Raw genomic sequence first — 13082 nt, 5'->3', positions numbered from 1 at the left:
TAAAAATCAACTGACACGGTTTTCCATAACCACTCTTCATCTCAACCGACTTCAAAAAATTTTCTATTTTTCAGAGTCACTCATGGAAGAGCTAGACCATTTGAGCCACGTCTGTGCGATGAGTCCAGCAACAACAGGTACGGATAAACCAAGCAGCTGCCATTGCATGGTGCTCTAATGCCACAGACTGAGGTAGACACGTTCCCTTCTTGATGCATCGATAGCTTTGTACCCACACCCACTATAAGATGGTAATTCACATAAGCAGCAGTTTTCTAGCAGGTTCAGGAGATCAGTTAATTGCTACTGCTTAGAGCGACAGCCACAGAAACCTGAAGGAGCATGTTCCAGCAGCAATACACTGCTGTAACATAGTCCATTTCTCTCAGATATTCACACTGCAACCTTTCTGAAAATCACCGTGCATAAACACTGAACAGAAAAGGAATGGACAGGAAAAAAAAAAATTTTCCTCTCCAGCATGTCATGCAGTATTTCCAAGCTACAAAAGTTCATTCTTTACCAAATTCAGTAAATTTGACTCCCATGCTTTAGCTCTGACTCATTTTCTCTCTAATAAATTCCTAATTATTATCCACTTCCTCAGAGAGTTTGTGGGGACAGATACTGCAGTACCATGACCACTAAATATAACCATGAAAACTGGAGGAAAACTTCCCAGAAAATGCAGATAGATTAAATTAATGAGCTGCTCCGGTAGCTTCCTTCCTCACTTTCTCTGTCAAATTACATATGCACTGGGTTTAGCAGTGATTTCGTGCAATAAATAACACTTAACAAATCAATGTATTGCATATATACAGAGTAAGAGTACAAAGAGGCTAAACTGGCTGAAATCCCGAGGCCCAGTGGGTCCAGCCCTGACTTCCCAGCATCTTGCAGAAGAGAATGGAGTTTGAGGGTTGAGAACAAAATAGATGGGGTGTGTGTCAGACATCTGTACAGCCCGGCTGGACACACAGCGCAGGACGTACAGATGCACGGCGTACGCGCACTACGAATGCAAAATCAGCAAAGCTGCCTGCTACGCGTTTCTATACAGTCAAGAATGACAACAGCCTTCGCATTACGAGTGATGCTACCAATCCCTTCGCCTCCAGATAACTTTATCAGATGCTGGTCAAATTTTGGGGTCTGGATGGGAGGTTGCCGAGCTGAGGTTTGCATCCTGAAGTCGAGGATAGAACAAAGTGAAGCAGACCTTTAGCCATCACTTCTCTGCCTGGCTCCTTCCTCTCTCTTCAGGACGTTTCTGCCTCTCAGTGTGAAGAAAGCCTCACAACAGCTCGCTGACATTTAACTTCAAAGTCTGACTTAACGTCAGCCCCGGGTGTGACTTTGGTTTCCTTTCGCCGACAGTCATCAGCAGTACTAATGGGGAGGGAGTTAGAGCAAAGGGAGGGGGGAAACTGAATAAAGGATGCCAAGTCACATCCATGTTTTCTGGGTGGAAGAGGAAACAGTGGGAAGTAATACAGGAATTTAGGAACAGCAGGAATAATCTCAAATATAATTCAATCAAGGAGATCCCCGGAACCTCACCAGTGACCTACCATCACGTGCAAAGAAATACTCGGTGGCACTCATCATTCACTGCCCTAGATTGGTGACTAATAACTTCTTGATCACCACTATTTCTCCTGGATATCTGCAACTCCAGTTTTAATCGCTTCTACAGTATTTTTCTGATATACAATAAGAACACGCATATAATCTACTGCCCTACTAGATGTCTGTCTCACTGTAAGTTGGACAGATGTGGTTTTAAAAACATCCTCAGCTTCCTTAACATAAATACAAGAGTTATGGGGAGGGTTGGGGGGCGGGGAGAAGAAAAAAAAAAAAGTCCTCTGGTATTGAAACCACAGGACCTTACTGCCTGGCATATAAGCCACAGAAACCAGACAATTGTTAGTCATGATCATTTCTTTTACAGCTCAAGACATTTCCCTCATGGAATAAGTGAACTAGCTTTTCAAAACTACCTCTGAGTGTAGCCACATGTAGCCATCCACTCAGCATCACATATGCAGCAATTCCAGTTTCCATTTCAGACATTCCAAAATACTGAAAATCAAGCCAGAATTTCCCTGATTTAGCGTCCAACATTTGCTCAAATTTCCAGGAAACTGATATTTATACAAACTGTGCCAAAGCTATTCTGTACAAAGTATTTTCAATTGCACTTTGGAAAAGAACTGAGTGTTGAAGCAACAAAGAATAAAAACCATTCCAAATCTATAATCCAATAATACATCAAAAATACATGCTAATTAATTGTAGACAAAGACAAACTTTGCTTCTGTGCCTCTGTGCCTCTGCTTATCAGTAATCTTATTTTAAATACTTAAACATGTAGAGACAACTTTGATTGTAAGAAACCATCTGGGTAGCTGCAAACATGGTTGGATACTGGAAGAGTAAATTCTAAACATTTTTCAGGATATGCATGTGGTTATGGATATCTGATGTAAAAAAAATTATAAATAAAAAAAGATAAATCAGAAAATAACTTTCAAATACGTGATGGAAAATGAGTGGCAGCAGTAAGAGACCATTGTGCATCCCACTAGATGGAGCTACGGGCTAGAAATCTGGTCAAATATTTCACTAATCCCAGTGGTGCAGGAAAACCACTGAACAGCAGCAGTCAAGTTCATTTGCCTCTTTCCTAATGCACATGCAAAACCCGAGCCGTTGTCCTGAGGCATTTATGCCTCACAGTAGTATCTATGTAAAGCACAGGCATAAAGATGTGCTGTGCTAGCTGTCGTTGCAAGGACATCATCGGTAAGCTCAAAGTAGCTAGCTAGAAACCAAGCAAAAATATTAATGGTTTAGCATATTAAGAGACCACAGTAACAAACAACAGGAACAAAGAGAATCAACCAGCTCTATAAATTATGCAACCACTTGTTTTGAAATAAAAAGGCAGATGAAAAATAACTTCTGTTTTAAACACAATTTCCTGGCTTTGGGGCTTTAGCTTAATTTTTGCTAGTTGGGTGCAGTAGCAGAGAAGGTAGGTGATTTTTTAATTCATTTTTGCTGAGAGCTGTATGTCACCCCACTATGCACTACACAGGGGATGTTCAACAAAATACAATACCACTTCAACAGGAAGCTGAAACATTAATCAACATCAGAAAGATGAACTTGCAGTGCAAATATACTACAAAGCAACTCTGCAAGATCATTCTACTTTGCATCTTTCATGCTAGAAAGTATTGCAGACCTTCAGCGCTTGGCACCGTAATATCTTGGCAGATTTTCAGACATGGGTGATTTACCACAGCGACAGAACAAGTAAATCAGTAATGAGGTGTTCAGTCATGTCAAGGGTCAATACACTGTATGGCTGTGTAAATTTATAGTGATCCAGGGGAGTAAGGGCAGGCACTGCTGCTCGGGGATACAGAGGCTCCCCAAATTGGGATAAACTGGCTGAAACAGAACTGAAACACAGCTGGAGGGAGAAAGAACACTGTCAGGGATCCAGGTCTAGAGGATTTCTTGCTGTAATTGTGTGGAATAATAAACTGCCAGCTACCCAGTTGAAGAGTTTTACTAAGAAGCAGTTTCCAAAAGAAGAGCGTGTTTAGGAATGACAGTCACCAAAAGTTGTCTATAGCCCTTGCATTTATTCTGAGATACATATTTCAACAGAGGAAAGGAAAGGCTGCTTAGCCTATTGTTTACGCAATGAGCAATTACACTGTAATTAAATGTAGTTGATTGTTCTCCTTCACAGTAAGACAATCCCATTCACTACCCAAGCTTGAAGGGCATCCATAAATAACATGCATAAAGATTAGTCTCTATGTTAGAGGAATGCCCAATATCCTAGTCAAAACCAGGTCCTATCATACACACACCGGCACTCAAGATTGTGAATAAAACAGCCTGTTTGAAAGAGCTTAAGGCCAGATCTACAACACTTACAGACAACCCGATATCTGAACTAGAACGGTATAGGATCTGTGATCCACAATATGACCGTTTCTACAGTGGGCAAACAGATTTCAGGCATTGGTGAAGCTGTAATGAAAACAATAAGGAAAATGTATTAACATCTGGAAGACAGGCAATCTGCGATAGCCAATATGACAAATTCGAGCCAGCCACGCTAAGAAAAACAGATGCACAAGAGCGCAAATACAAGCACATACTGAAAAATAAGTGTTTTGGTTTATGATGATAAACAGGAGACCATCAGGACATCCTTTCAGGCAGATGTGCTGTTCAAAGAAAAACACTCCACAGGGGGAAGTAAAATGAATCACTCACAAGAAGTACTGTTGAATTCTTTTAATAACACTAGGAAAATATCATAGTATTAAAATCCTGCACGGGATCCTCAAAAGGTTATTTTGGTTGGGATTTCTTTGTGTTTATAAACCAAACTTTTTTTCCCCCAATTGTGTTTTCTTTTAAACCAACTACTCCTTTACAATGGTATTTCCAGTTAAAACACAGCTAACCTATAAATACCTGAATACCACAACACACATTGTGTGCGTGGGTTTTGTTTAAATCTTAGCGGAAATAATGGTAAATCTATTCAACACAGGGAAGCAAACGTCGATTTGTTAAGCGGGGAATGTAACAGCCAGTAAAGAATACATTGCATACATAATACAGAAGGAAAAAAATTATCATCTGGAGTATGTGAAATTACACTGATTTTGCACCTTAAACCTATTAGAAGTTACTCTGTTGGCCAATACTAATCCACTGAACAAGCAGAATGTTGGTCAGAAGTCTAACGTTTCCTGTACCAGCACAGAGAGAATATAAGCAGTCCAATGCTGTTAAAAGAAAACATGAAATCCAGCTCATGTTTCTGGTTAGGGATCGATTTCTTCAGGAACTACTGTTAACATAACATCTTCGTTGCCCCTGCGTACAACCATGTTCAACGTACTGTCCTTTTTAATAATGTCACTGACATCACTGGCTGAACTTATCGACTGTCCATTGATGCTTATAATCACATCGTTGTCCTTCAGGCCACCACTGAAAATACAAAGCAGCAATGTATTATTATAATTGCCTTTTTATTGTCTTTACAATATTGTTTAAAAAAAAAAAAAAAAGATTGCTGGATTTTTCCTATTTCCCACCCAACAGCAGTTGCACAGAGACACAGCGGGCATGGAAAAAGCAATCAGAATTTATGAAGCGGTGAAGATTACAATACAATGCAGAAACCTCAGAAATCGGATGGAGGTACAAGCTTGATGAATCCCATATTTCACTGCCTTCAAAGGAATTCACTATTGCAAATAGCGCAGTAATTCTGCAATAAGGATCCTAGATGCTGATTCAGTAGAAGAGATAGAGGCATATTCTTCTTTTAAAATAATTGCAATAAGGCACTTGTTCTAGGGGGGAAATTTTCTAAGCTTTTATTCACGTATACATAGCAAAGCAATTTGAGTGGCACTTTGTGTTAACACGTGAGGAATTTTGGTCCCGGATCCATGCTGTTCTCCATACACGGGTTACTGACAGCCACTTCACCTTACCTTCATGCTTTAAACCCGAGCAGAATAACACACGGAGCGATCTAGCCCAGTCACCAAAAACGCACGCGTGTCCTTCCACTCGTCTGCCTGCCTGTAGCCCCCAGGATCCCTTCTCCTGACCTCAGCACCATATGCAAACCGAACCCAAAACCCTCCCGACTCAAAGCAGGACGGGGCAGAACCTGAGCCAGCACGGCAAGGCTCCCCTGCCCGGGGCCGCGGGTCTCTCCCCGAGCTGGCTGAGACTGCTGCCGGGACCAAGAAACGGGGTGGTGAGGGATACCATCGACCACATCATCTTGCCCGGTCTTGCACAACGATCTGGCTCCAAGTTATGGAAATATTAACCAAGTAACCAGATCAGACATGATTCAGCCCTTCAGCATAATCCTTCTTCACAAAACCACAGAGCAGTCATCGGCCTCTTCCGCCCGCAGAAAACGCCTTACGTGAGTGTCTCCTGCAAGCAGGATGCCTTGGCCAACGTTTGCGACAAGTCTGGTTGCCTACCGAAGGCATGGCTTAAAACATTTCCATAGGAGAAACCATTCCAGATTATCTCGGTCTCTCAGGCAGCCTCTCCTCTCAACTCATACCCAGGAGAAGGTCGCTGCAGAACTGCTCTGATCCCCTACCAGCACGGCTACACAATGCGCATTGGAAAGGAAGTCGGCAGAACAGGGAAACCCACTGGCAAGGGAACTCGAGTGGGGGAGACACAGCAAACATGGGCTGCATTTTAATTGCCAGGCCAGCCTTCGGATGAAGCATCCTTATTTGAGTTTGCCTTCAAGTTACGAGGCTACATTGCGTCGCATTTCTTCTACCTCTCTAATGCCCTTCTCCCACTCTCTGCCATTCTCCATACTCCTATAATGATTTTTCTGCACCTTCAGATTGGGCCTGCACGCTAACGCAGTAAGTCCAGTCCCACACTGGAGCAGCCACATTATTCCTACGCTAAGGGCAATTTCATTTCACATCACAGACATACACCACTATTCTGCACGAACAGCGCTGCCAACAAGAATTACCTACAAAACACAGCAATAATTCAGAGAGCATGCTAGACAGCTAACACTGTGTATCTTACAGTGGCATCCACACTGCAACAAATAAGACATCACCCAACCATCCTTGCAGTCTTCTGAAGAGACAACATACGCTTGCTCCAAGCAGCTTTCTGCCTACGTGCCTCTGGTGCTACACACACCTCTTTGTTGCCACAAAGATTTACTCTTCTCTTAAATGATCTCTAGTTTCAGAAAATGGATAAAGCTTCCCATTTCCTACCCTGGATTACTGAGCGGTTTCATATCAAACGAACTCTGAAAGGAAAGTGTCTCCAGCAAGAGCCAGCCAGACCAGTGCCAGTGACCACAGACCAGATGCCGTACTTCAGCCAGGCATCTCGTGACGCGTGGTACCAACCAGCAGCTGAGCTTCTGAGCAAATACTGAATAATACGAAGAAAAAGATCAGTTGTCCAAAACCAAAAGCTCCTCCCAATAACGTGACTCCTCCCAAAGCTCTCACACGGAAGAGTATCTCCTGCCAAGAGAGGATTTCTCCCCCAGTGGAGACACGCCAGGAGAGCTGGTGGGTTTGCCCAACGCTGAGGTGCTTGGGCTGAGATGGACGCGTCTTCACAAGGTGGACGCAAAGCTTCTCCCTCGCTCTCCTACAGGAGTAACCGGCAGGGCCATGGGGAGCATGCACAAGCAAACGTCTTTATTCAGCACTGGCATCGGTACAACAGACGTCTTGGAAGCAATTGCTGAGAAAAATGAAAATTGAGTTTTCACGCCCACTGAATCCTTGCCCTTTCAGCTGGGAACGCTGACAGGGCTTCGCTGCAATACCCTGATACGTACGCAATATTGCCCATCGGGGACCGGACTAAAACCACAAACCCATTTCCAGCAGACAACCTAATAGCTATCAGATGGTTGTAATTTTGTTAATTTAGCATAATCAAGATAGCTAGTTAAGCAGGGAACATTCTCAATCACTACCCCCTTAAATCAGTGGCAGTGGTTTTGAGAAAAAAGTACTTCAACTTACGCTTCAGCTGGTGTTTCTGGAATTACTTCAATAACATAGGCCCCAGAGACAACATCAGGAAAGTCTTTATGGCGATCCTTCAGCTCTCTAGCTTTGCTGGAAAACGAAGAAACAGCAATAAAAATATTTTGACAAGATGGAAAAAAAAAATCGCGCATTTTCACTTAGTTAAGTCACTTAACATTCACTAGCTGAGGTACTTTATACAAGTTGATGTGACACTTCACAATTCATTTTAACCCTTACAAGTATTTCAAGAATTATTACACTTTTTGCATTCATACAGCTTTTTAATGCCTATTTCTGGTAAAGGCAATCATTTCAATAGATACTGAGGATCAGAGTTAAAACATTTCAAAACTTGGCCATTACTTTAGAACTAGCAGATCCTGAACACCTAAAAAAAGCCCCTTTTGGTTTCAATGCTTTGTTATTACACCCATAATCCTGCACGTGGGAGAACTGGTTATATCTATGGGACATAGCATCACCTGCTCATGTGTCTCTTCAGGTTTGAGTATGAATAAGCAAGTCCACACAAAAGCTTCATTTTACATTAAGTGAATTGTTTAATGAAAATAATTTTATAGAAATGGAAATACGCACGTAGCTGCTGTAATTCTTGAAAACATATGGTCCTGTTTTCTCCTTGACCCACACGACAGCACGGGACAGAAGATAACAACAGTAATAGAGCCCCAGGACAAATTAACAATTGCTAGCTATTCTCTTCTGAAGCATTAAGGAAAAGAAAAAGCCAGGGAGTTGTTTAAAAACTAGCTCATACAAGAGTCTACAGGAGAGTTCAACCATGTAGCAGATGCAGAGAAAAAGGTAGCAAAAACGGGCTGTGAGTTGTCACCAGCACCTACAGAGGCACTCGCTGCTGGTTCAAACCTCCTGGTTCTTTCTGCAGATCATGAGCTTGATCCAAACGCATGCAGTGACCACACTTCGGGAAGGTGAGGAACCACTGCTTTTACTTACCTGGGAGTCAGGGACATCATTCGTATGCCAATGTATTTCTTTTTGGTTATAGCTTTTCCTACAAAAAGGAAAACAGGTCTCGATCAATTCTCTTACCAAAAGAGCCTCAAAGGCTGTTGACTTTCTGGTTTACTACTACTTTCATGTTTTTCTCCTTCAAAGTGGTGAAGTACAGTACCTTTAGCTTGTCTGTCATGGGATTCAGTTAGGAACTTTTTTATTTTATCCGATGGGATAGCAAACGAGATCCCTGCTGTAACTTTTAATGTATTAATTCCAATGACTTCACCATCCTGGAGAAGTAAGAAATTGTTATTAGCAACTGTGAAACATCTCAAAGAGAAATGGATGATTTCTTCCAAGCAATCACAAAGACAAATTCACAGAACACACTCTGTAGCTGGTTTTCAATTTTCTAAATGGTCTCTTTAAGTCTAGCTTTTTGAGTCTATTGATAAACAACTGTCCTATGGTTCTGGAAAACGGATGTGGATATTCATCTTGCCACTAGCAGAAGAGCGATCAGAATTGGGCAGCTCTCCTGCCTGCACCAGATGAGCAGCACATTCTGCAGCCAATTTTGGACTGTTTATTTCAGCAGGCACCTCAGGAAGTATAGCGCCGACTGGTTCTGAGCAAATATTGCATAATAATATCAAGAAAAACGACAGTTCACCAAAATCAAAGATTTGCTGGTAACTTTCTCCAAGAGAAAGTTTCAGATAAAACATCTCTGCTCTCACCTGATGATTCGAGCAATTCTGAAATCTCAGCAGCTTCTTTCCCTGATCTATCCCCGATTAAAAACTATCCAACTACAATTTTTTTAAACGGAGGTTACTGGTGCTGAAATTGTACTGCAAGTCAGGTGAAAAAAAATTGCCGAACCTCCAAGGCAGAAACTCTGACTCGTTCTTTCTTCCAATTTGTGCCGCCCCTCATTGAGGACCACTGCCTCTCCTCTGCTCGACCCCGTGTGCCCCCATCCGAGAGCTCCCACACAGCAGTTAGGTTTTGCAACCTGCTTCCTTTGTTCTCTCTTGGGCTTATCCACAGCTGCTGCAAGGTCAGCTCTGACTGCGTCCTACAATATCAGCAAATAAACCCTAATATCCTGATAAATACGTGGGTTTTTCAACCCCCTCAGTGTGATTCAAAATAAAGGGTAGGTATGTTTTTGAACCATTAAGCTGAGTTTCAGTACGCAAAAAAAAAATATTGCCGGCTGCATGGTATGCAGTGAAAGCAAACGCCTCAACTTTATACTATGCTTTTTACTTACTGCAAGGCATGGGCAAAAAAAATTAGGCATTACACTCGCTCGAAACTATGCAAACCGTAAACATCTTAAATATTGAAATCCAAGCATATCTTATGATTTGCCAACATAAACACAGACAAGTGATTCGTAAGAACTATGTGAATTTTGTGTAGTCAGCCAGATATCGAAAGCTCTGAATCACACTTCTGGTGTGGGGTTTTGTTTGCTTGTTGGTTTGGGTGGGGTTTTTTGTTTTGTTTTTAAAATAAAAAGTAAAAAGTAATAAGCTTGACACTAAGCAAACTTAAAGAAACTCTTACCAGATTTACTAGGGGTCCTCCGGAGTTTCCATACTGAAAATAAACATATGGCAAGAACATGTTTTAATATCTACCTCTTAATTCATGGCAAGCACAACATAAAAGAAATTTTTGAAATATTTCTGTAATAATTTTTTCATTGTCTATTAAATACATGCAATAGAACAGTCTTAACATCCAAACACATTAACTACCCTTAATATCACCCCTTTTAGCTGAGCTTTGCAAATGCTTAGTCCTTCTTCTCTTGCCAGAGTAAGTTCAGAAAGCCAAGGTTTTTCTTTTGTTTTAATAGTACCACACTAGCAACTTAGAAGATTTTAGCACAGCTCTGGGACCTGTTAGTGAAGATTTCTTACAAGGCCAACAGTAGAAGCACAAAACCTATTGTTTTGCCTTAAAGCAGAAACAAACTCGAATCCTTAAACTAAGCTTGGCTTCTTTTTTTGAAAACATGATGGATTTCGAAAAGATATTTATTTGCCAGAGAATATTGCCTCCTCCCTTGTAATTCGTAAGAATTTTGAAGTGAAGGCAGATATTGTACTTGGGGTGGTTCCTTGGGGGATTTTTAAACAACAATCAAGCGCTGCGGCAACGCAGATGTCCATATTTACATGGATAAGAGAAAAGCTAACTATGTTCACTGTTCTTCAGAATTTTCAGAGTAACTATTAATGAAATCTAAGAACTGAAGGGGACAAGGCTCAGAGCGGGACATACGTTGATGATGGCATCAGTCTGAATATAGTCCATATCGGAGTTGCGGAGCCCCAGCTCCTTCCCTCCACGCTGAGTGGTACTAACGATCCCTGTAGTCACTGTGTTTTGAAGCGAAAATGGACTTCCAATCGCGACCACAAATTCTCCTGGCCTCAAGTCTGCAGACTGACCAAGCAGAAGAACTGGCAATTTACCCTACAAATAAAAATAAAATAAATTAAAAAAAAAAAAAAGTTGTTAAGACACTTCTACATCCATAGAACAAATTCAACAGAAACATGAATATGTTAATAGAGCAGAGGAAAAAAAGAGAGGCTTTTATCCCTTGGGGATTTTGCTCGCTCTGTTTCCTTTCAGTATTTCATGTGGCTCTGTACAGAAACATCTCAATTAACTTCTCCTCCAAAGAGTGGGCTCTTTAGACTGTAGTACTTTTTCCACAACAGGTATCCATTAATCAAAAACAATTAAAAGACCAAAGGAATATTTATGCTCTGCCGTACAAAGCAAACATCTGATGATACTAGGAATGAGTTGTTTCCAACAGCTTCTTGAAATAATTAGCCAACAGCTGCTGAAATAAAAATATAATAAGAGTGAACACTAAAGACTCACGAAAGCAACAAAGTGTATCAAACATACATATGTATAGTTAAAAGTCTTTTATATTCTCAAAAGACACCAGCTAATGTTTCATCTTACTTTTTTTTTTTTTCAATGGAGTATCCTTCTAAATAATTATATTGCCTCCTACATACACTGATGTCTTCTAAAGGTGTTAGGATTTAAAGACTTTATGGGATTTTTCTGTTATGACAGTAAGGGATACCATTATAGTTTCCTTTCAAGATCTTATCTCTAAACATATTAACTATCACATTATTGAAGACATTCCCACTAAGACACAAAACATTCTTAAAATCCAGCATCAATAGAGATCACTGCAATTTACAGCAATTAAAAAAAAAAGAAGAGGGAAGGTTGGATCCACACACCCTTGCCAATGCAATGGATCAAGGGAACCGAGTATGGTTTCTCCAAGACATGTTGTATCTGCACAGGCACTGAACTGGCTGGATAACAGATGATTCAACTGGACCAATAACCTCCCCGCCGCAGCAATCTGAAAACAGCCGGGAAGTTCTTAAGGTCTGCTACTCACCAAGTAATTAAGGGTGTTCTGAAACAGATCATATTTCAAATAAATACTTTGCCTTTATTTATCACCTGCCTGCAAAATACGCATTGAGCTCCACTTCTTTGCTTCATATTTTTAAAAATCAGTCTTTACCCTGCCAGTGATGTTACAAATTTTCTAAACCTCTTACGTTTAACCTGTTGTCCAAATGATCCTGACCCTCTCCAGGTATTTAATCATGTCACTAGACTATTTCTATTAGCATCAACAGACCTGGACATGTATAAATTCAGGTTTCAACTTAAGGATTTGGAGGATTAGGATGTTACTCAACCCTAAATCAAAACAGAGGAAGTCTCAAGGGACGTATCTTTCGCTTGGCAAACCTAACTGTAACACAGCTTTCCTCCAAGCTTGCCCCACGTCAAAAATTCTTTCCTTTGCTCAACAAACCTGGCCCCAAAAGGAAAAAGGCATTAGTGTAAACTTTCAGAACAGGCCAGTGATTCTAGATGCAGCGGAAGCCCCACCTAGAGATTCACTTAAACCAATTTCCAAGGACTGGGTAACATAGTCACTTTATTAAAAATCAGGGTACCTTCAAGGTATTCTTGAGCTGTGTACCTAAAATGGAGGTACAAATTGGCTTAATGCTCCTTCTTGTAATTCATTCCTTCCAGAAAACTTGTAAAGATGCCTTTTTCATCCCATACCTGTTCCAAAGCACACAGATTTATGCACCTCTACTTGACGGGATCCAAAAGGTATATACTGTGTGCTCACGCAGCAAAGAAACAAGGTAATATTTAGTATGCCCTGATTATTTGTATATATTGCCAAGTTAGTGATAACTTTGCTTCAGAAGTTAGTAAGAGCTGAATCATTATTAAATTTTGGCAAAAAAGGGAAATACTACGTGTTTAAATTTGAAATCAGGAGCTAGCTCTTTAGGGGTCTTTTGTCATCAGCTGTTTGAAAGCCTGTATTGATAAGTCACCCTTAGGGACAAAAATCCAGTAACATAAACTAACCCAAATGCC

The 13082-nt window shown here is 40.9% G+C and overlaps 1 protein-coding gene across 2 annotated transcripts in view; it reads right to left on the bottom strand.

Moving 5' to 3' along the window:
- Positions 1-4314: 4314 nt before the first annotated feature.
- HTRA1 (HtrA serine peptidase 1) overlaps positions 4315-13082 on the bottom strand; it is a 34092-nt gene continuing 25324 nt past the window's right edge. Inside the window, exons 4-10 of one of the 2 annotated variants that reach the window (XM_052799392.1) lie at positions 10905-11099; positions 10182-10214; positions 8779-8893; positions 8601-8658; positions 8220-8261; positions 7614-7709; positions 4315-5037 (exon numbers count right to left, since the gene is read on the bottom strand). In XM_052799392.1, the coding sequence (XP_052655352.1) occupies positions 4869-5037; positions 7614-7709; positions 8220-8261; positions 8601-8658; positions 8779-8893; positions 10182-10214; positions 10905-11099 (708 nt within the window). In that variant the 3' untranslated portion in view covers positions 4315-4868. The remainder of the gene's footprint in view (positions 5038-7613; positions 7710-8219; positions 8262-8600; positions 8659-8778; positions 8894-10181; positions 10215-10904; positions 11100-13082) is intronic. The other variant, XM_052799393.1, reaches the window with a different exon arrangement.

The sequence above is a fragment of the Harpia harpyja genome, chromosome 10 (genome assembly GCF_026419915.1).
Source record: "Harpia harpyja isolate bHarHar1 chromosome 10, bHarHar1 primary haplotype, whole genome shotgun sequence".
Taxonomy (NCBI): domain Eukaryota; kingdom Metazoa; phylum Chordata; class Aves; order Accipitriformes; family Accipitridae; genus Harpia; species Harpia harpyja.
Note: the sequence above shows the minus strand (reverse complement) of the source record. Positions and strands in the feature narration are given on the sequence as shown.